The sequence below is a fragment of the Palaemon carinicauda genome, chromosome 45 (assembly GCF_036898095.1).
Source record: "Palaemon carinicauda isolate YSFRI2023 chromosome 45, ASM3689809v2, whole genome shotgun sequence".
NCBI classification, from domain to species: Eukaryota; Metazoa; Arthropoda; class Malacostraca; order Decapoda; family Palaemonidae; genus Palaemon; species Palaemon carinicauda.
The window spans coordinates 24381240-24402256 of record NC_090769.1 but is presented as its reverse complement, the minus strand read 5'-3'; the positions used below and the strand labels follow the sequence as shown (position 1 = coordinate 24402256).

Below are 21017 nucleotides of genomic sequence, written 5' to 3'. Positions count from 1 at the left end.
AACAAAAACTTTGATAAGGGAGCAAAGAGCAGTTCAGATCTCTGACAGGGAGTAACTCCTGCCGAAAGAAAAGAGCAAAGGGACTCTCGCTTCTTTAAGACTCCCGACGTAAAAGAGGAGGAGAGCTCATTGGAACCATCGCGGATGGCTTTATCCATACAGGACATAATCAGTAAGGAAACATCTCTATCAGTCGATGAGATTTTCCTACTTAAGGCTCCCAAAGACCAGTCCAGGAAGTTGAAAACTTCAATGGCTCTGTAAATGCCTTTCAGCAGATGGTCAAGGTCCGAGGAGGACCAACTAATCTTCGAGCGTCTCATGGCTAGGCGGCGGGGAGAGTCTACGAGGCTTGAGAAGTCACCCTGGGCAGAGGCAGGGACTCCCAAGCCGAGAACTTCTCCCGTGGCATACCAGACGCTCGATCTAGACGAGAGCTTTGACGGAGGGAAGGCAAAGGCCGTCTTCCCCAAACTCCTCTTGGTTTCCAACCAGTCGCCTAAAAGTCGTAAAGCTCTCTTGGAAGAGCGAGAGAGCACAAGCTTTGTAAAGGCTGGCATGTTAGGTGGTAAGCCTAGAACAAACTCAGACGGTGGCGAACGAGGAGCAACAGCGACGAAGTGATCGGGAAAAAGCTCCTTGAAAATTAACATGACTTTCTTAAAGTCCATTGATGGAGGAACTGCTCTACGTTCGTCTATATCCGAAGGATGATCATCATGATGAGGGTCAGCAACGTCCTCATCTGAAGGATCCTCATCTGACAACTGCTGAGAAACAAGCAAAGGGGTTGGCAATGCTTGACACGCAGAGTCCACACGCACTGGTGCATTAGTAGCAGTCCAGGACGCAACGTCATGTAACTGCTTAACAGCCTGTGAACTGTCAACAACAACAGGAGCGGGAGGACGCTCGACGTCAACTCGAGACTGTTTTGACTGCCTAGACTGAGCAGTCAAAACAACTCTAGACTGCGGTGGTTGACGCTCAGCGTCAAAACAAGTCAACTCCGATGGTTGGCGAACGTCCTGAACGTCAACAAGAGCATTAGGACGTGGCCAAACGTCCAAATGCGGCTGAAAGTCAACACGTGACTGCATCGAGTGAGGCTCTACATAGCGTGACTGACGTGACTTAGCTACGCCAACGTCAACAGGACGAGCAAAGGCTCGTTTGGGCGGCTGAAGGCCAGGATCTCGATGAGATAAACGGCGAGGATCAACGTGAACCTTATCGGCAGAATAGTCTCCCATAAGGGAGGCGAGCTTAGTCTGCATGTCTTGCAGTATAACCCATTTAGGATCAACGGGAATGGGTGCGGTAAACGACGGGGTTAACGTCTGAGACGGCACAACCTTGCCTACACCAAGACTCTCTGAGCCTGTGTAACGTTGTTGCTTAGGCGGTGAGCAGTCTTCCAATGACTGCAAAGGGTCAGAGCTGTCCCAGTGACTACAGCCAGGACGCTGGACCTGTCCTGAAGGGACCGACTTTCGCTTAAGGGGCCTAGAAACCTTGCTCCACGGTTTCTTATGTGAAAAGCCTTCGGATGACGAGGAGAAAATGGGCTCTCTCGTCTTATGGTAGGGGCGATCTTGGTGAGACACGCCTGATACCATAGAGGGAACGTCTGTTCGCTGATCAAGGCCTCTCGAACCCATAAGTCGTACGACATTACTTCTCCCCTGGGCTTGGGAGCTTGCAAGAGGTCTCGGACTAGGTGAACGACAGGCACGAACAGACGAACCCTCGGTCGCAACACTGTTCACAACACTTTGTGCACTAATCACTTTCCCACTATTTTCCGCTGTGGCACTCTGACACTTAAGCTCTTTAACGTCAGCCATGAGTTGATTACGATCTGTTGCTAACGCTTCAACTCTTTCACCCAAGGCATGAATGGCACGTAACATGTCTTGCATTGATGGTTCCTGAGTGCCAGAAGGGGGGTTAGGCACAACCACTACAGGGGTAGGATTAGGATCAGGGGCATGTGGAGAGGAAAAATCTACTGACCTAGAGTAACTCCTCCTTACCCTATCTCTCTCTAGCTTACGATAATACTTGTCGTATTCGAGCCAATCGAATTCCGAAAGGCCCACGCATTCCTCACACCGATCTCCTAATTGACAGGTTTTACCCCGACAATTAGAACACACAGTATGTGGGTCGAGAGAGGCCTTTGGAAGACGCCTATTACATTCCCTAGCATTACACTTACGAAATCTAGGGGCTTGTGAAGCGTCAGCCATTTTGAATTAGTCAAAGAAAGTCCAAAAAACAATCCAAGTCATCAACAATTAAATCTGTCCAATAAAGAGTTCAAGAGTTTAAGTTGAGGAAAAACACCTGCACTGCGAAAGCTCAAACCAAAATGAAGTACTTCACCAAATATGTTGAGAAAACTCCAGGTTATACAGCGAGTATTGATACGTCTTGTCGTCAAGGTCGACAGAGAAGAATTGGAGGCTTGTTTACATGCATGTGTGGTATCTGGCCGATAGTTGGCGCTGGTGGGCACACCCGCAACCTTCATAGCGATCGCTCGCGAGTTTTTGTGTGTGTTTTCTGTCGAGCCGCTGAGCAGCAGCTATTATATATTCACCGGCTAAGTTAAATATTTAAAACATAATTTTTAAAGGCAAAAAACCATCCAGGTTATAAAAAAACATTATCTGACTTGGTGACAGGAAAATTCATTGAAATTTACCAGCAAAATTTCCTTCTCAAGTTAGGGTACTTTCTATTGTATTTCAAGCAGATAATCAAGTTGCATCTTGCAAGACTTTTATAGGGCTAAACCAAAAAATTTGCTTTTAAATAAGCCCTTGAAAAATTTAAGCAAAACAAAGAAGTTAGAAAACTATACTTTACTAGCATTATTAATATAAATTTTATTTGTTTTTGTTTCTTTGTTGATGTCGGCTACCCCCCAAAATTGGGGGAAGTGCCTTGGTGTATGTATGTATGTATTAATATAAAGTAGTTTAATGAGACCAATGAGTCCTATTTTGAGACTATTATGATTTGCTCTTCATGGTGAGGTGAGAACTGAAAAAGAGGTAAATTTTAGAGAAGCTGGACATCTAATAGGTAAGAGGAAAGCAAATGTGTGCTCTTGAAAGTAAAATGGAGAAAGTAATGTAGCTGTGGGCTAAATGATAACTGCAGAAGCCTTTAATAATGTCTAGAGTACACTATACATGGCCTAATGCCATGTTTTGGAAAAAGAAACCGTTGATAATAGCCTTCAATGTTAAAGAATAATCATAAAGTCTTGAATGGCCACACTTCTAAGCATATAAACTTTAACTAATTAATAAAAAAATCAATTTTGTAAATATGATATTTTAATTATAAAATAAATTTTTGAATATACTTACCCGGTGAATATATAATAGCTGACGCCTCCGGCGGCTCGACAGAAAAACACAAAAACTCGCGAGCGATCGCTATGAAGGTTGCGGGTGTGCCCACCAGCGCCAACTATCGGCCAGATACCGCATATACATGTAAACAGCTCCAATTCTTCTCATCCCGCTGGGTCTCTATCGGGGAGGAAGGGGGGGCCTTTAATTTATATATTCACCGGGTAAGTATATTCAAAAATTTATTTTATAATTAAAATATCATTTTTAAATATTTAACTTAGCCGGTGAATATATAATAGCTGATTCACACCCATGGTGGTGGGTAGAGACCAGAGTTAATTAAGTTTACAGCGTATATGCTTAGAGTTTTTGACAGTTATATCATAACAAAACCCAAATATATATAGGTACCTGGTAAGGAAGTTGACTTAGACGATTACTCTGCCTTGTTAGTCTGTCTTCCTCACGAAGCCCAGCGATCCTCTTGGGATGCTGAAAGACTCCCAGGAGCTGAAGTATCAAGGGCTGCAACCCATACAACAGGACCTCATCAAACCCCTAATCTGGGCGCTCTCAAGAAATGACATTTGACCACCCGCCAAATCAAAAAGGATGCGAAAGGCTTCTTAGCCTTCCGTACAACCCAATTAAAAAACATTTCAAGAGCAGATTAAAAGGATATTGGAATTAAGGGAATGTAGTGGTAGAACCCTTGCCCACTACTGCACTCGCTGTAACGAATGGACCCAGTGTGTAGCAGTCCTCGTAAAGAGTCTGGACATCTTTAAAGTAAAATGACGCGAATACCGACTTGCTTCTCCAAACGGTCGCGTCCATAATACTTTGCAGAGATCTATTTTGCTTAAAGGCCACGGAAGTTGCTATAGCTCTTACTTCGTGCGTCTTAACCTTAAGCAAGCATCGGTCTTTTTCATTCAAATGAGAATGAGCCTCTCGTATTAAAAATCTGATAAAATATGACAAAGCATTCTTTGACATAGGCAATGATGGTTTCTTAACTGAACACCATAATGCCTCAGATCCACCTCGTAAGGACTTAGTACGAGCTAAGTAGAACTTAAGAGCTCTAACTGGACACAGCACTCTTTCAAGTTCGTTGCCTACGATCTCTGACAGGCAAGGTATATCAAAGGACTTAGGCCAAGGACGAGAAGGCAGTTCATTTTTGGCCAGGAAACCAAGTTGAAGTGAACATGTGGCTTTTTCTGTAGAAAAGCCGATGTTCTTACTGAAGGCATGAATTTCACTGACCCTTTTAGCCGAAGCCAAGCACACTAGGAAAAGCGTCTTGAGGGTGAGATCCTTCAGGGAGGCTGAATGTAATGGCTCAAACCTGTCTGACATGAGGAACCTTAGGACCACGTCTAAGTTCCATCCAGGAGTTGCCAAACGACGTTCCATAGAGGTCTCGAAAGACTTAAGGAGATCTTGGAGATCTTTATTGTTGGAAAGATCTAAGCCTCTATGACGAAAGACCGAAGCCAACATGCTCCTGTAGCCCTTAATCGTGGGAGCTGAGAGGGAGCGAACATTTCTCAGATGTAAAAGAAAATCTCCGATTGGGCTACAGAGGTACTGGAAGAGGACACAGATGCTGACTTGTACCAGTCTCGAAAGACTTCCCACTTCGACTGGTATACTCTGATGGTAGAAGCTCTCCTAGCTCTCGCAATCGCACTGGCTGCCTCCTTCGAAAAGCCTCGAGCTCTTGAGAGTCTCTCGATAGTCTGAAGGCAGTCAGACGAAGCGCGGGGAGGCTTTGATGAACATTCTTTACGTGGGACTGACGTAAGAGATCTACCCTTAAAGGAAGACTTCTTGGAATGTCTACCAGCCATTGAAGTACCTCGGTGAACCACTCTCTCGCGGGCCAGAGGAGAGCAACCAACGTCAACCTTGTCCCCTCGTGAGAGGCGAACTTCTGCAGTACCTTGTTGACTATCTTGAATGGTGGGAATGCATATAAGTCCAGATGAGACCAATCCAGTAGAAACGCGTCTAAGTGGATTGCTTCTGGATCTGGGACTGGTGAGCAATAGATTGGTAACCTTTTGGTCAATGAGGTGGCAAAGAGGTCTATGGTGGGTTGACCCCAAGTCGCCCAAAAACTCTTGCACACGTCCTTGTGGAGGGTCCATTCCGTGGGTATCACCTGACCCCTCCGACTGAGACAGTCTGCCAAGACGTTCATGTCCCCCTGGATGAATCTCGTCAACAGGGAGATGCCTCGATTTCTTGACCATATGAGAAGGTCCCTTGCGATCTCGTACAGCGTGAGGGAGTGTGTGCCTCCTTGCTTGGAGATGTACGCCAAAGCTGTGGTGTTGTTTGAGTTGACCTCTACCACTTTGTTTCGAAGAAAGCTTTCGAATTTCATCAAGGCCAAGTGGACTGCTAATAGCTCCTTGCCGTTGATGTGCATGCTCTTCTGCCTTGAGGTCCACAGACCCGAGCATTCCCGACCGTCCAGGGTCGCACCCCAACCCAAATCCGACGCGTCTGAGAACAACACGTGGTTTGGGTTCTTGACTGCTAGGGATAGTCCCTCTCTCAGACTGATATTGCTGTCCCACCATTTCAGGCATGCCTTTACTGGTTCGGAGACTGGGATTGATACCGTCTCTAACGTCTTGTCCTTGTTCCAGTGAGAGGCTAGATGGAACTGGAGAGGCCGAAGGTGTAGTCTCCCTAGCGAGACAAACTGCTCCAGGGATGAGAGAGTCCCTACAAGACTCATCCAACTGCTGACTGAACAAACGTTCTCTTTTCAGCATTAGTTGGACTTTGAGCACGGCTTGTTCTATTCGGGTGGCAGACGGAAAAGCCCGAAAAACTGGACTGCGAATCTCCATCCCCAAATATAGAATAGTCTGGGATGGGATCAGTTGGGACTTTTCTAGGTTGACCAAAAGTCCCAACTCCTTGGCCAGACCCAACGTCCAATGTAGATCCTGCAGACAGCGATGACTGGACGATGCTCTGAGAAGCCAGTCGTCCAAGTACAGGGAGGCTCGGATTCCCGATAGATGGAGGAATTTTGCCACATTCCTCATGAGCCTCGTAAACACGAGAGGAGCAGGACTGAGGCCAAAGCACAGGGCTCGAAACTGGTACCCCACATTCCTGTAAACAAACCTCAGAAACGGTTGGGAATCCGGGTGTATAGGAATGTGGAAGTATGCATCCTGAAGGTCGAGAGAGACCATCCAGTCGCTTTCCATTAATGCTGTCAAGACAGCTTGGTAGACTTCATCGTGAAGTTTGTCTTGACAATGAACACATTGAGCGCACTTGCCTCTTACGTACTTCTGCAGTGAACGTGGCTGCCAGATCATTGGAGCCATCCCTGATAGTCTTGTTCCTGCAGAGAACGTGGCTGTCAGATTATTGGAGCCATCCCTGATAGCCTTGTTTATGCATGACATAATTGTACAGCAAAACTTCAAACACTCGAAAAAACTCCTAACAGGAGATGGTCTAGCTCTGAAGCCGACCATAAAATCTTGGAGCGTCTCATGGCCAGGCGCCAGGGAGAGTCTATGAGGTTTGAGAAGTCTATCTGGGCAGAGGCAGGAACTCCCAAGCCGAGAACTTCTCCCGTGTCATATCAGACTCTCGCTCTATAAGCCAGTTTAAAAGGAGGGAAAGCAAAGGCTGTCTCCCCCAAACTCCTCCTGGTGATCAACCAGTCGCCTAGCAAACGTAAAGCTCTCTTAGAAGAGCGAGAGAGCACTAGCTTAGAAAACAACGGCTTCGAAGTAGCTAGGCCTAGTGTAACTCTGACGTTTAGGCGAACGAGGAGCAGCAGTTACAAAAAGATCCGGACAAAGATCCTTAAAAATCAGCATGATTTATTTAAAGTCCATAGAGGGCTGAGCAGCTTTAGGCTCCTCTCCGTCTGACAGAGTCCCCAAGGGAATATCAGTAGGAGGGGGATCAGCAACTTCCTCATCTGAAGGAACCTCGTCCGACAATTGCCGAGTCTCAAGCAAGGGAGAGACCTGCCGTGGTGGCAATGCTTGACAAGCAGAGTCCACACGCAAAGGAGCAACAGTAGCAGTCAAGGACGCTATGTCATGTAACTGCTTAAAGGACTGACCAGCAACAACAACAGGTGCGGGAGGACGCTCGACGTCAACTCGAGACTGCCTTGACTGCCTAGACTGAGCAGTCAAAACAACTCTTGACTGCAGTGCTTGATGCTCAACGTCAAAACAAGTCAACTTCGCTGGTTGGCAAACGTCCTGAACGTCAACAATAGCATGCGGCAGCGGCTGAACGTCCACAAGGGGCTGAAAGTCAACACTGGACTGCATCGAGTGAGGCTCTACAAAACGTGACTGGCGTGACTTTGTAACGTCAACGTCAACAGGACGAGCAAAGGCTCGTTTGGGCGGCTGACGGCCAGGATCTCGATCAGCTAAGCGGCGAGGATCATCGTGAACCTGCTCAGCAGAATAGTCCTCCATAAGAGAGGCAAGCTTATTCTGCATGTCTTGCAGTACAACCCATTTAGGATCAACGGGAATGGGTGCGGTAAGAGACGAGGGTAACGTCTGTGACTGCAAAACCTTGCCTACACTAAGACTCTCGGAGCCTGTGTTACGCTTCTGTTTAGGCGTCGACCAGTCTTCCGATGACTGCACAGGGTCAGAGCTGTCCCAATGGCTACAACCAGGACGCTGGACCTGTCCCGAAGGGACTGACTTTCGCTTTAAGGGTCTCGAAACCTTCCTCCACGGTTTCTTACGCGATAAGCCTTCGGATGACGAGGAGAAAACCGTCTCGCTCGTCTTATGGTAGGGGCGGTCTTGACGAGACACTCCTGAAACCATAGAGGGAACGTCTGTTCGTTGGTTAAAGTCTCTCGAACCCATAAGTACTACGACATTACTTCTCCCTGGGGCATGGGAGCTTGCAAGAGGTCTCGGACTAGGCAAACGACAGGCACGAACAGACGAACCCTCTGTCGCAACACTGATAACACTTTGCACAATTATCACTTTATCACTACAATTTTCTGTTTTTGCACTTACTTCACTGAAATCGAATTTTTCAATAATTTCACATTAGGCATGAATAAAAACTGATTTCTACCTGAAGCACGCAATTCTCCCCTACATCAAAAGGTTATAATTGCGAAATAAGTCATATAATGTAAGCACATTAATACAAGCAAAAAAACAGTAAACATATATATCGAATAAAACGGAAATATAAAGATAAAAGGATCAGTGACTGGGGAGGAGACTAAACACTAGTTCATTCAAAACTACGTTTTCAATCTCTCACCGTAAAGTGCCATGGGACGAGAATAAAAACTAAAAACGTTTTATCCTTACTCCCCTACAGAGACTTGGGACGAGAGTAAAAAACTGACTAGAGAACAACGTTACTCGCTTGGGACGAGAATAAAGATCGGAACGTTCTCTCTTCCTCTCTCTCTCTCCGTCTCTCTCTCTCTCTCTCTCTTGATTTCACACCGAAGAGAAAAGCCCACTCACCTTTTGTCAATAAACAGGTTATTTGCCCAAAGGAAAAAAAAAAAACTGAAAGGACTAAGAAATTGAAAATTAACAAGTTCCTTTAAATTAGTATTAAAACATTTCAGTTTGAAAGAAGAATGAACAAAACGTCAAAATCGATTTACTCTTTCTGCAAAGTGAAACCGTGATTCTCTCTTTCTCTATCGTAACGATAGAGCGCAAACTGCGTAGCATAAATAAACCAAACGTTAGTTCATCTTTGAAACAGCACGAAGACTATTCAAAGAAAACCTTTCATAAAATATCTAATAAAAAAAAATTAATTTAATAACTCTTACAGAGCAAATGATTTAAACTTAACGAAAATAAAAGTTGAATGGGCTCAACGTTGTTTAACTTCGGTTTCCAAGTTAGGACCGCCTACTCTCGGACTAGGGGAGGAATAGGTAAGGCCGCATATAAACAAAACATTAAATTTATATTGATGTTTAGTATAAATGGAAAGCTAATCGAAGAGGCCTAATAAAGGCGGGTGAAATATAAAATATATAGAGGAAAATCTATAATTAACAACAACAATTTATAACGTGATAAGATAATTGCTAAAAGCCTAAAACACACTTCCGCATTAAGGGAAGGGTCGGCCATTTTGAAAAGTCAAAGAAAGTCCAAAAAACAATCCAAAGTAATCAACAATTAAATCTATCCAAAAAAGAGTTCAATAGTTTAAGTTGAAGATAAAACACCTGCACTGCGAAAGCTCAAACCAAAAGGAAGTACTTCACCAAGACTGTTGAAAAACTCCAGGTTAACAGCGAGTAATGGTACGTCTTGTCGATCAGACCGACAGAGAAGAATTGGAGCTGTTTACATGTATATGCGGTATCTGGCCGATAGTTGGCGCTGGTGGGCACACCCACAACCTTCATAGCGATCGCTCGCAAGTTTTTGTGTTTTTCTGTCGAGCCGCCGGAGGCGTCAGCTATTATATATTCACCGGCTAAGTTAAATATTTAAAAAATGAATATTACATTTCAAGAAATTGAATGTACATAAGGACAAAGTTAAGCTCAGAGATTTGTTCCACACAATGACATCAGCATACACCATACTTACAAATTCTGCATCATAGACCCACAGTTTGCCACTTATACATACATATACCAAGGCACTTCCAATTTTGGGGGGTTGCCGACATCAAACAAATGAAACAAAAAAGGGGACCTCTCTTCTCTACGTTCCTCCCAGCCTGACAAGGGACTCAACCGAGTTTGGCTGGTACTCATAGGGTGCCCCAGCCCACCCTCCCCCGTTATCCACCACAGATGAAGCTTCATAACGCTGAATACACTACTGCTGCTACCTCCACGGTCATCCAAGGCATAGGAGGAAGCAGCAGGGCCTACTGGAACTGCGTAACAATTGCTCACCATGCATTCCTATTTCTAGCACGCTCTCTTGCCTCTCTCACACCTGTCCTCCTATCACGCAGAGCTTTCTTCACTCCATCCATCCACCTAAACCTTGGCCTTCCTCTTGTACTTCTCCCATCTACTCTTGGATTCATCACCTTCTTTAGCAGACATCCATTTTCCATTCTCTCAACATGGCCAAACCACCTCAACACATTCATATCCACTCTAGCTGCTATCTAATTTCTCACAACCGTTCTCACCCTCACTACTTCGTTCCTAACCCTATCTACTCGAGATACACCAGCCATACTCCTTAGACACTTCATCTCAAACATTCAATTTCTGTCTCTCCATCACTTTCATTCCCACAACTCCGGTCCATACATCACAGTTGGTATAAACACTTTCTCTTACAGAACTCTCTTTACATTTATGCCCAACCCTCTATTTTTTACTACTCCCTCAACTGCCCCCAACACTTGGCATCCTTCATTCACTCTCTGATGTACATCTGCTTCCACTCCATCGTTTGCTGCAACAACAGACCCCAAGTACTTAAACTGATCCACCTCCTCATATAACTCTCCATTCAACATGACATACAACCTCGCACCACCTTCCTTTCTCGTACATCTCATAACCTTACTGTTACCCACATTAACTCTCAACTTCCTTCTCTCACACACCCTCCCAAATTCTGTCACTAATCGGCCAAGCTTCTCTTCCGCGTCTGCATCAGTACAGTATCATCCGTAATCAACAACTGATTTTCCTCCCATTTATGGTCATTCTCGTCTACCAGATTCAATCTTCGTCCAAGCACTCGAGCATTCACCTCTCTCACCACTCCATCAATATACAAGTTAAACAACCACGGCGACATCACACATCCCTGTCTCAGCCCACTCTCACCCGAAACCAATCGCTCACTTCATTTCCTATCCTAACAAATGCTTTACTACCTTTGTAGAAACTTTTCACTGTTTGCAACAACCTTCCACCAACTCCATATAACCTCATCACATTCCACATTGCTTCCCTATCAACTCCATCATACGCTTTCTCCAGATCCATAAACGCAACATACACCTCATTACCTTTCGCTAAATATTTCTCGCATATCTGCCTAAATGTAAAAATCTGATTCGTACAACCCCTACCTCTTCTAAACCACCCTGTACTTCTAAGATTGCATAAAACAACAAAACAATAGAAACAATCCACCAGCATATTGATCATTAGTGGAACATGAAGTAAAGCCTAACGGTCTGCTAAGAAGGAAGAACTATAAGAGTCTTACAAGTGTTATCAAATATACTAGAAGCAAAGCAGTAGAAAAATAGAACTAGAAAGGCTTAGAAATATGAGTAGATTTGATATGCAGAGTTTTTCCAATTGGACAAGATAACAAATGCAATGTGAAATGAAAAAAAACTGTACTTTTGTTGTTACAGATTTTTTAGCATAAGATAAGAAAAAAATATTCGTTTGAAGTAAGGAAGCACAGGAATTACTTGATGTCTAAAAGACATGTATCACAAAATAAGACATTTCTAATGATTGAGCATGTTCCCTTGACCAAGTGGCCAAGGAACAAGAATAGTCAAGTCAAGGTCAGCAAGATAGAAAGTTTTAATAGAGAATGGACTATAAACATCAACATGAAGGTTATAATTTGTAATCTGCCTTGAATAGTTGAATAGGAGGGGTTATAATTTACAATCTGCCTTGAATAGGAAACTAAAGGTTATACTGAAGGTTCTTTGCAACTTTATTTCAGCTACAGGTGCATTGCTTCCTGTCATTCACTCTTTGTCTAATCCCTTCGATTGATTTCCAACTAGCTTTAATACTTAAGTCTTCCTCTTTCAGGTTCAAATCAAAAGCAAATCATTCATGTCTAAAGGTTTAAGAATAGGACCCAGTAGTCTAGTTACTAATAACAACATTAATAGAAGTAATAATAATAATAAAAAATATAAATAACAACAAAATGTTTCCCAAACTCAAGGTTTCTGTCGCCAAAGTCATAATCTCTAACAATAAAACAGTAAAAATAGCATTCTTTGTTAGCCTTAAAAATTTACCAAGCACTATACAGTACAAGCTGACTGCTGAAGAGACAAAGGATAAAGTTGCATGAGAAATGAGAAAACGACAGCAAAAGTTAAGATATTCTGTAGAGGTAGGCAGACGTATTAAAAACAAAGAGTAGATTTACAATGGTAAAAAATTAAGGAAAAAATTATGAATACTGATGTCATGGTCACGGCAATCTTGATATAACATCCAAGTAGAAGAAAGTAGTAACACATGAGAGAGAGCGAGATGGTCCAGGAAAGTGGGAAGAAAGGCAGTGTCCTTCATCCCAACCGAGCATAGGTTACAGGAGCAGTGCATCCCCATACTTCTTCCAAGTGTGGGTAGTTTTTGGCAGTCACAACTTCTCTCTCTTTTTCTCACTGGTGAGAGAGAGAGAGAGAGATCAGTTGACTGTCCAGAAGGAGGAGGAGGTAGGTAGGTGCTAGCAGGTGTATAACCACCTGTGCTCCATACCGAGAACCTCCCTAAGGTGGGTTGGTTCTCCCATGTGAGGAAAGATCAATCGAGGTCCACCCTCGCACTACTCCTATTGATCGGTCTTCCTGAATTTCTTCGAAGAGGTCTTCAACTTGTTCTTCTTCTAAAAGTTGCGCCATGAAGACTCTAAAGATGAGGCAGAGGAGAAAGGAAAAGAAGGAATTTTAAGTTCCAATTCTACAAGGTCATGTAAGCTAATGACAATGCACAAAAGGCCAAAGGTCACAGGAGACTTTACAAAGAGATAACATTACCAGGTGGTATGCCATCAGCGCCATTCAAGGTTCAGGAATACTCTTCTGGGAAAGAAGGACAGCACCCTTTCCCTAAAACACTCGGTGGCAGAAAAACACCCTTCCTCCGATGAACACTAATGATATCTAAGGAATGCCAGTTATCTTAGGTTTACGTTATCGTCGTCATTGTAGGGCCACACTAGCGAAGGAATGACCAGCAACAGACATACTGCCAAGCATGAACAAGTTTGTTGTGAATAACGGCAGCTTTACACAGACAATGTAACAGATTAAAGTTTATCCAGAGAATGACTACATATCTTTGTATTCTTCCCTAAGTGTCTTTCAAATGTGGAGGGGAGGAAGTGGATGGAGGGTAATATGCCCTCCCATTTATTCAGCCTAAAAGATAAAGAAGAAGATTAAACCAATTTGTGAGGCAACAGGGAAGTACGTCTGTACTATCTTACATCCAGAATCAAAGCGAAAGCTGCGCTGATTGTCGGGTGGGCAGCAAATAAAATCACCTCGTTAGTAGTTTAAACAACCGTTTCAAGCTTCACCAATATCATACTTCTATTAAAACATGATGGTTTGTAATAGAGTGGGAACAAATTTATTTATCTTCTAAAGACACTCACAGCATTTGGTAATTATTTCATGTGGTGTGCACATTAAATACTTACGATTCTACCTTGTAAAATCATCTTTTACTCGTTCCATAATCCATAAAAGAGAGAGAGAGAGAGAGAGAGAGAGAGAGAGAGAGAGAGAGAGAGAGAGAGAGAGAGAGAGAGAGAGAGAGAGAGAGAGATACCTTTCTTTATACTATAAATTACTAACTCTTTTAAATAATTGTTTTGTTGCTGCTGGGCCCGTTTCCGTGTTGCATCTTCATTGAGAACTACTTTTAATTCTTGAAAAAGTTGATGCTTCTGATTTTTTAGGTTTGTTAAATCTTGTTCCATCTGAGACAACTTTTCTCTAGTTTCTTCCAAGGTCATGGCATGCTGCTTCTTCCTGTTTTCCCGTTCTTTGCGAAGTCTTTCTTCTTCAGCATCTGCTTCTTGTTCTAAATAAATATTTGAAACATACTAATTAGGCAGTCATTTAGTTACTTTACTACTTATAAACAAAACTATTATCCCATAACAAAACATTTACAAATGGCAACAATAATTGAAATCTCCCGTTAACAAAAATCTAAAATGGAAAAAAAATGTTAATTTGTATTTTTCTCAACTAAACAAACCCGTCCTTTAATAGGAGTATTACATCAGCGAACCTGGAAAGACCATTTCAAATTTAAGGGAGATAAAGCAACCCTTACTTTGACCTTGACCTTGGATGATTAAGATGGGCGGTCTTACTTAAAAGACTCAGGTTTGTGTAGTTAGGAAAGATACAAATTGTATTTGTTCCTACACGAATACAAACCATCGACTTTTAATAAGACTCATCCTTGGTGCTCGTGAAAGAGCTCAGCCCAATCCTAGGTGGTCAATTCTTCCTGATCCCAGTCATCCAAGAGTGCAGGAATCTCTTGGTGAGTGGGCTGTCTATGATGAGAAAGACTCTCTTACCAGCAAATGCGAGGGAGCATCCCTGGTGGTCTGAGGGTCACAAGGAGAAAATGCACGCTGAGAACGACCACGAGCCATTCATCCAGACTGACAGTGAACGTGGTCAGTTTAGTACAAGACAGAGCACAAATAGCAGAAGAGTAAGCCCTTATACTAAGCACTGAGACACCTTCCTCGTTTGGGTTGGTTCTCAGTACGGCAATGCTTCTTTTTCTCTCTCTTTCGAAAGAGAGATCATTCAAGCGTCCAAGAAAAGGGGAAAGGAAAGGCTCTACATTCATGTCCACCAACGAAAGAGAGATCAGTCAAGCGTCCAAGAAAAGGGGAAAGGAAAGGCTCTACATTCATGCCCACCAACGAAAGAGAGATCAGTCAAGCGTCCAAGAAAAGGGGAAAGGAAAGGCTCTACATTCATGCCCACCAACGAAAGAGAGATCAGTCAAGCGTCCAAGAAAAGGGGAAAGGAAAGGCTCTATATTCATGGCCACCAACGAAAGAGAGATCAGTCAAGCGTCCAAGAAAAGGGGAAAGGAAAGGCTCTACATTCATGCCCACCAACGAAAGAGAGATCAGTCAAGCGTCCAAGAAAAGGGGAAAGCAAAGGCTCTACATTCATGCCCACCAACGAAAGAGAGATCAGTCAAGCGTCCAAGGAAAGGGGAAAGGAAAGGCTCTACATTCATGGCCACCAACGAAAGAGAGATCAGTCAAGCGTCCAAGAAAAGGGGAAAGGAAAGGCTCTACATTCATGCCCACCAACAGTGTGCTTGCTCGGTTCAGTACGAGACCAGAGCACCAATAACGGAAGCGTAAACCTTTGTATCACTCCTTTCCAGTCTGGGATGGTTCTCTGTACTGCACTGTCTCTCACTAATTTGCAGGGAGAGATCAGTTTCATGCGACCTTCTATCAACTGATCTTTCTGGCATCCTTTGAGAGTATCTTTTTCTTCTTAGAAATAGCAACATCTCAAGAATCTAACAAAGATGGGGCAAAGGAGAAGCAAGAACTACAAGAGGAGGAGGACTGTACATACTACTAATTATTATTATCATTATTACTAGCCAGGCTGCAAGCCTAGTTGAAAAAGCAAGATGCTATGAGCCCAAGGGCTCCAACAGGGAAAAGAACCCAGTGAGGAAAGGAAATAAAGAAATAAATAAACTACAAGGGAAGTAATAATTAGTTAACATAAAATACCTTAAGAACAGTAACAACATTAAAATACATCTTTAAAAAAAAACAGGAAGAGAAATAACAAAGAATATTGTGCCCAAGTTTACCCTCAATCATGAGAACTCTACCCAAAGACAGTGGAAGACCATGGTACAGAAGCTATGGCACTACCTAAAACTAGAGAACAATGGTTTGATTTTGGAGTGTCCTTTTCCTAGAACAGCTGCTTACCATAGCTGAAGTCTCTACTACTCTTACCAAGAGGAAAGTAGCCACTGACCAATTACAGTGTAGTAGCTAACCCCTTGAGCAAAGAAGAACTGTTTGGTAATCACAGAGTTGTCAAGTGTACGAGGACAGAGGAGAATATGTAAAGAACAGGCCAGACTATTCAGTGTATGTGTGGGCAAAGGGAACATTAGCCGTAACCAGAGAGAAGGATCCAATGTAGTATTGTCTGGCCAGTCAAAAGACCCAATGACTCTCTGGCAGTAGTATCTCAACGGGTGGCTAGTGCCCTGGCCAACCTACTACACAACTTGCCAGTCTTCTTCAGGGTCACGTTCTTGGAAACTAGTGACAAAGCTAACACAAAAGAAAAGATCACACCGAACTCTTCAAAAGCAGCAGTAACACCACCTGATACCACATCCTTAAGCAACTACATGGAAGTAAGAGTCGGGAGGACACTTGAAAGGGCAGCCTTATAAGTCCTGGCGGAGGTAAAAAAAATTGCTATGATGACAGATCACTAGCGATGCCTGAAAAAGACCCACTTCTTCAAGTTCAGGTTGTTGTCATTGTCTTGCAGCCAACATACCAAGGGGATCACTGGGAACAGTCATGCCCCTTGCAAAAGGCATAAAGACGATGAGCTTAGCTTACTGCCAGGTTTGTATAGGAAACTGTAACACGTTTGCACCTTATCCGGAGAAGATATGCACATCCTTGTATTTTTTATCTAATTTATCAAGGTTTACATGAACACAACAGCCTATTTGCACACTAATTTTTTAATCTAGAAAGAGAAGGCCAAAAGATAAAAACAGCCAAAATGTGAGTTAGCAAGAGTACCTGTGTACTGCTTGAAGACAAATTAAAGTAAAAAATGAGAGTCTAGCTTACTGACATGTGGGTAGGGCTTCCCTGTAGCCTACCAGTAATTATAATTACCTTGGTAAATTTTTAAAAGTTATTTCAGCTTTGCTCAAGTCACACTAATATTGAAGGACAAATGGCAGTTTAATTTTCAATACTGTAATCATTTTAATAACGACTTTATGCAAACATTTAAAAAAAAAAACTAATAAATAATTCCAAAGAGCAATACACTTCTCCGCAATAGATGAATATAGGGACCCAACTGGTCCTACTCCGTGCCCTTGTTGATTGAGCGTGACTGTTAGAACATTCCTCTTGTTTGGGATAGACCTTGCTGACAGCTCCTTCACCTTGTCAGCTGTTCAGGTGCATACTTACTTGTCTAATTGTGAAAATTCTATGAAACAGTACCCCTTTGTTTGTGGACATCAGTTATGACATAGGAGTTATCCTTCAACACTACCACGTGTCCTGTCAAATAGAATCCTGATATTGTTCCTTGAACTTGCTGTAGGTTAATATGGAGGTGTTTGCTTCCATGAACCACATACCCAAGGTGTACAGGTTCCCCAGGTGTCCTGCACCCTTCCTTATAATATAAGTCTGTGAGCATCAGGATCCCTGGAAACGGGATTCAATTGGATCTCATCAAGCAGCCACAAAGACCGATCATCTCGTGGTTCCTATCCTACTGAAATCGGGAGTAAAATAGCTGGCTGCTGACCAGTGACGATTCCAACAACTCTGAAGTATTCACTAGTGTAGGAGCCTGTGTAGACCAGTTCTCCTGTGATGAGAGCAATCTCAGACGACATAGCCACCACTGAGCTGGAAGTTCTAAGTCATGTGGGAGCAGCTGTGCCGATTCCCCTTGTTTACCGATGCAAACGTTAAATGTGTTATCTGCATACACTGGTCATCCATCTTATACTAAACTACAAGAATGGGCATACTGATTGAATTAATTTCCAGATCCAAGCAAAAGGAAAGCCAATTGTCTCCGTCCTGGAGCATCACCTCCAGGAAAGAGAAAGGAAAGTCAATCGTTGAGAAGTTCCAAGAAGTGAATCTCAAATGAGTAGGCACGCAAAGAGGTGAGCGTGAAACCAAAACAGCACAACCAGGTGGTATGTCCTTAGCAACTTCTGGTATCGGTTCATACTGAAGGAAAGAAGAAAGTTGGCACTCTTCCCCTTCACATACAATGGCAGCAGAACTTTCTTCAGACGGAGTACTGTACTAGAGATGTCTACGAAAAACCATCTTCCTTGGGTTCACATTGTCCCCGTTATTGTATGGCCATATATACGAGGGATGTTATTATCATTATCATTACTAGCCAAGCTATAACCCTAGTTGGAAAAGCAAGATGCTATAAGCCCAAGGGCTCCAATAGGGAAAAATAGCAAAAGACAAGTTAAGTTGGATAACAGTAGGTAGTACACAGGAAATTTTTTCTAGTTACAATTATTATCAAATAATTATCTGAAAGAAAATGCAGAAGATTACAGCAGCAACATTAAAAAGCAGCAAAGCATTACATATGTAGAGAATTGCGACTGAAGTCAAAGTGAAAGTTACTGTACTTAGCGGGTGGGAGGGGCCTACCCTCTGCCCACCAAATAATACTACTACCTCGATAAGAGTTTGAATGGATGTTCTAGCTTCACCGAAGTCCTACTCTTATTAAAAGATGATGGTTTGTATTTGAGTAGGATCAAATAAATATAAGGTAATAACATTAAAGCAACACCTGTCGTCCATTGAATCTACTGTACAGTACTTTACAGTATTTTTCTCTTTGAGAGTCCAAATGAATAGACTTTACTTTCTGTTACAGTACTGTACATACTTTACAGTTTTTTTACATCTGTAACCAAATATAATTTAAGGTACTGTGCTTACCTTCTTTTTTCCTTTTACGTTCTCTCACTATATGAGATTTTAAAGATTCCCACATTGCTCGGCTCATTTTTGGTCTCTCGAGCATCATCTGTGGGGTGAACCTCCGATCACCACCCTCACCCCCACGCCCGCGTTTCTCGGCTTCAGCAAATTTTACCATTGTTTAGAGAATATCTGCAAATAAAGGAAAAGTTTTATATCTCAGTATTACTCATTACCGTTACTAAAAGAGCAAAGATGAAACTACAAGACTCTGAACCTTACTAGAGCTATTACTGAAGACTAGAAAGGTGCAATTATCCATGTCGTATAAAATAAAATTCTCGAACCTTTAGCTTACTTCATGAAACCGCTGATAGATAGTTGGTAATGTGTACTTGTACTTCATTATTTTAGACATACTGTATCCTGGAGTTATCTTTATCTCCAGTGAAATGATAACTTTATTCTGGTTATAGTATAAGTGATGCCTTGTGATGGGAGTTCACATCATAAAACTGAAGTTCCATGAAGATGGTAATGTCTACCTGTAATTTTAGAAAATCTTCAGTACTGTATCTGGTAGTATAATCACCCATACTTTCTAGGAGGGGCTTACTGTATTTGAATCTCATTTTAAAATATGTAAATGTGGGATACTGTAGTCTCTTTATACCATATGATATTTCTATAGTGAAGTCACTGCATGCTGACTACACTGGCATCAACGTACTCAAAACAGTAGCTTAAGGTTGGTTATGGAGTGGATAGCTAATAAATTAGCCATTTCTTAAGTGCTAGCTAACATGTCTTTTGAAGTACTGTAGTCCTATGAGAATCTACAAACCAATAAATAGCGCCACATGAACAAAAGGATGTGAAAATAGACAAATGAATCATTTGTGAGGTAAAGTTCACACCCTCTAAGTTGGTGAAAGTAAAACTCTTCCCGGTATATGCTATCCTTAGTAAAAGTGAAGTCTTTATCTTAGAAAATATCAATGATTTCAAGTAATATGACAAATTTGTAGATAATTTGTATTTTTCTTAACTATACAAACCTTAGCTATTTAATAGGGGTATTACTTTCAGCGTAGCTGAAATGACGAGCCATTAATTTTTAACGAGGGTTTACTACCCACACCGCTAGTTAGCGGGGGTAGGGGAACCCTAGCTTGCTAACCCCCTCCTCTCACACACCTGTGCTTGAGCTCACTTTGCTTGTAGGTAGGACTTCAAGGGGGATAGGGCTGGCAGGCAAGTTTGGTTAAATAGCTAAGGTTTGTATAGTTAGGAAAAATACAAATTATCTACAAATTTGTCATTTGTTCCATAACTGGAATACAAACCACGCTATTTAATAGAGGTGACTCACCCATTAGTAAGGGTGGACATCCAAGCCAGTCTGGCTTTTGGCTTTTGCCCGGGGGCTCGTTATTTGAGTGTGTAAGCACCCAAGAAATAAGGAGTCCCTGCACCTCCCTAGAACCTTGCTACGCAAGAACTGCGGCCTACGCAAGCTGTGTGTGAAGGTATGAAGAAGTGTGACTCGTCCTAGAAAGTTGTTCTGAAGTTCTTTAGATGGAAACTTGTAGACTAGGACTTTCCCAATACCACCTCATCACGGTATGGAGACATAACAGTATTAATCTTAATACTAAGAACACAAGGGAGCATGGTTTACCTGCAGTGGTTTGAGGTCAGCTATGCAGAGAACCAAGGATGCTGCTTTGCCCAAGAGAGGGGATGATGAAGAAAAGAATAAGGGCCAGTCAAACCTTTTCATTCATGCAGACTAAAACCAGGTAACAATGCCCTCAACCTTCTGCTACTTGTCCAATAAGGAGCTTGAGGTTTTAAACCAGCTGTTGTGCAGCCACCACAGGGCCGATAGCGAACGTATCAAGTCTCCTGTGGGTCACGACTTCCAGGTAGTGGGATGTGAATGTTGTTTGACGTTTCCATCTCCCGCCTTAAAAAACCTGCGTCACTGAAAAATTTCTTTTGAAGGCCAGGGACGTAGCTATGCCCCTGACATCATGTGCTCTATGGCGACGTGACGGAGGAGGGTCTGAATTCCAGGCCAGGTCAATGACCCTACGAATCCATGCAGAGATGGTGTTCTTGGTGACCCTCCTCTTAGTCCTTCCTGTGCTGAGGTACA

The 21017-nt window shown here is 42.8% G+C and overlaps 1 protein-coding gene across 15 annotated transcripts in view; it reads right to left on the bottom strand.

The window, feature by feature from the left end:
* The window catches only part of LOC137634971 (G protein pathway suppressor 2), a 219386-nt gene that overhangs the window by 69672 nt on the left and 128697 nt on the right, over nucleotides 1-21017 (bottom strand). For 6 of the 15 annotated variants that reach the window (XM_068367547.1, XM_068367559.1, XM_068367545.1 and 3 more), the window contains exons 2-3: nucleotides 18875-19048; nucleotides 13953-14181 (exon numbers count right to left, since the gene is read on the bottom strand). The exons of 7 other annotated variants lie outside the window; for them this stretch is intronic. In XM_068367547.1, the coding sequence (XP_068223648.1) occupies nucleotides 13953-14181; nucleotides 18875-19034 (389 nt within the window). In that variant the 5' untranslated portion in view covers nucleotides 19035-19048. Of the gene's footprint in view, nucleotides 1-13952; nucleotides 14182-18874; nucleotides 19049-19214; nucleotides 19402-21017 lie in introns of all 15 variants that reach the window. 2 more of the 15 variants (XM_068367549.1, XM_068367546.1) reach the window with 1 other exon arrangement.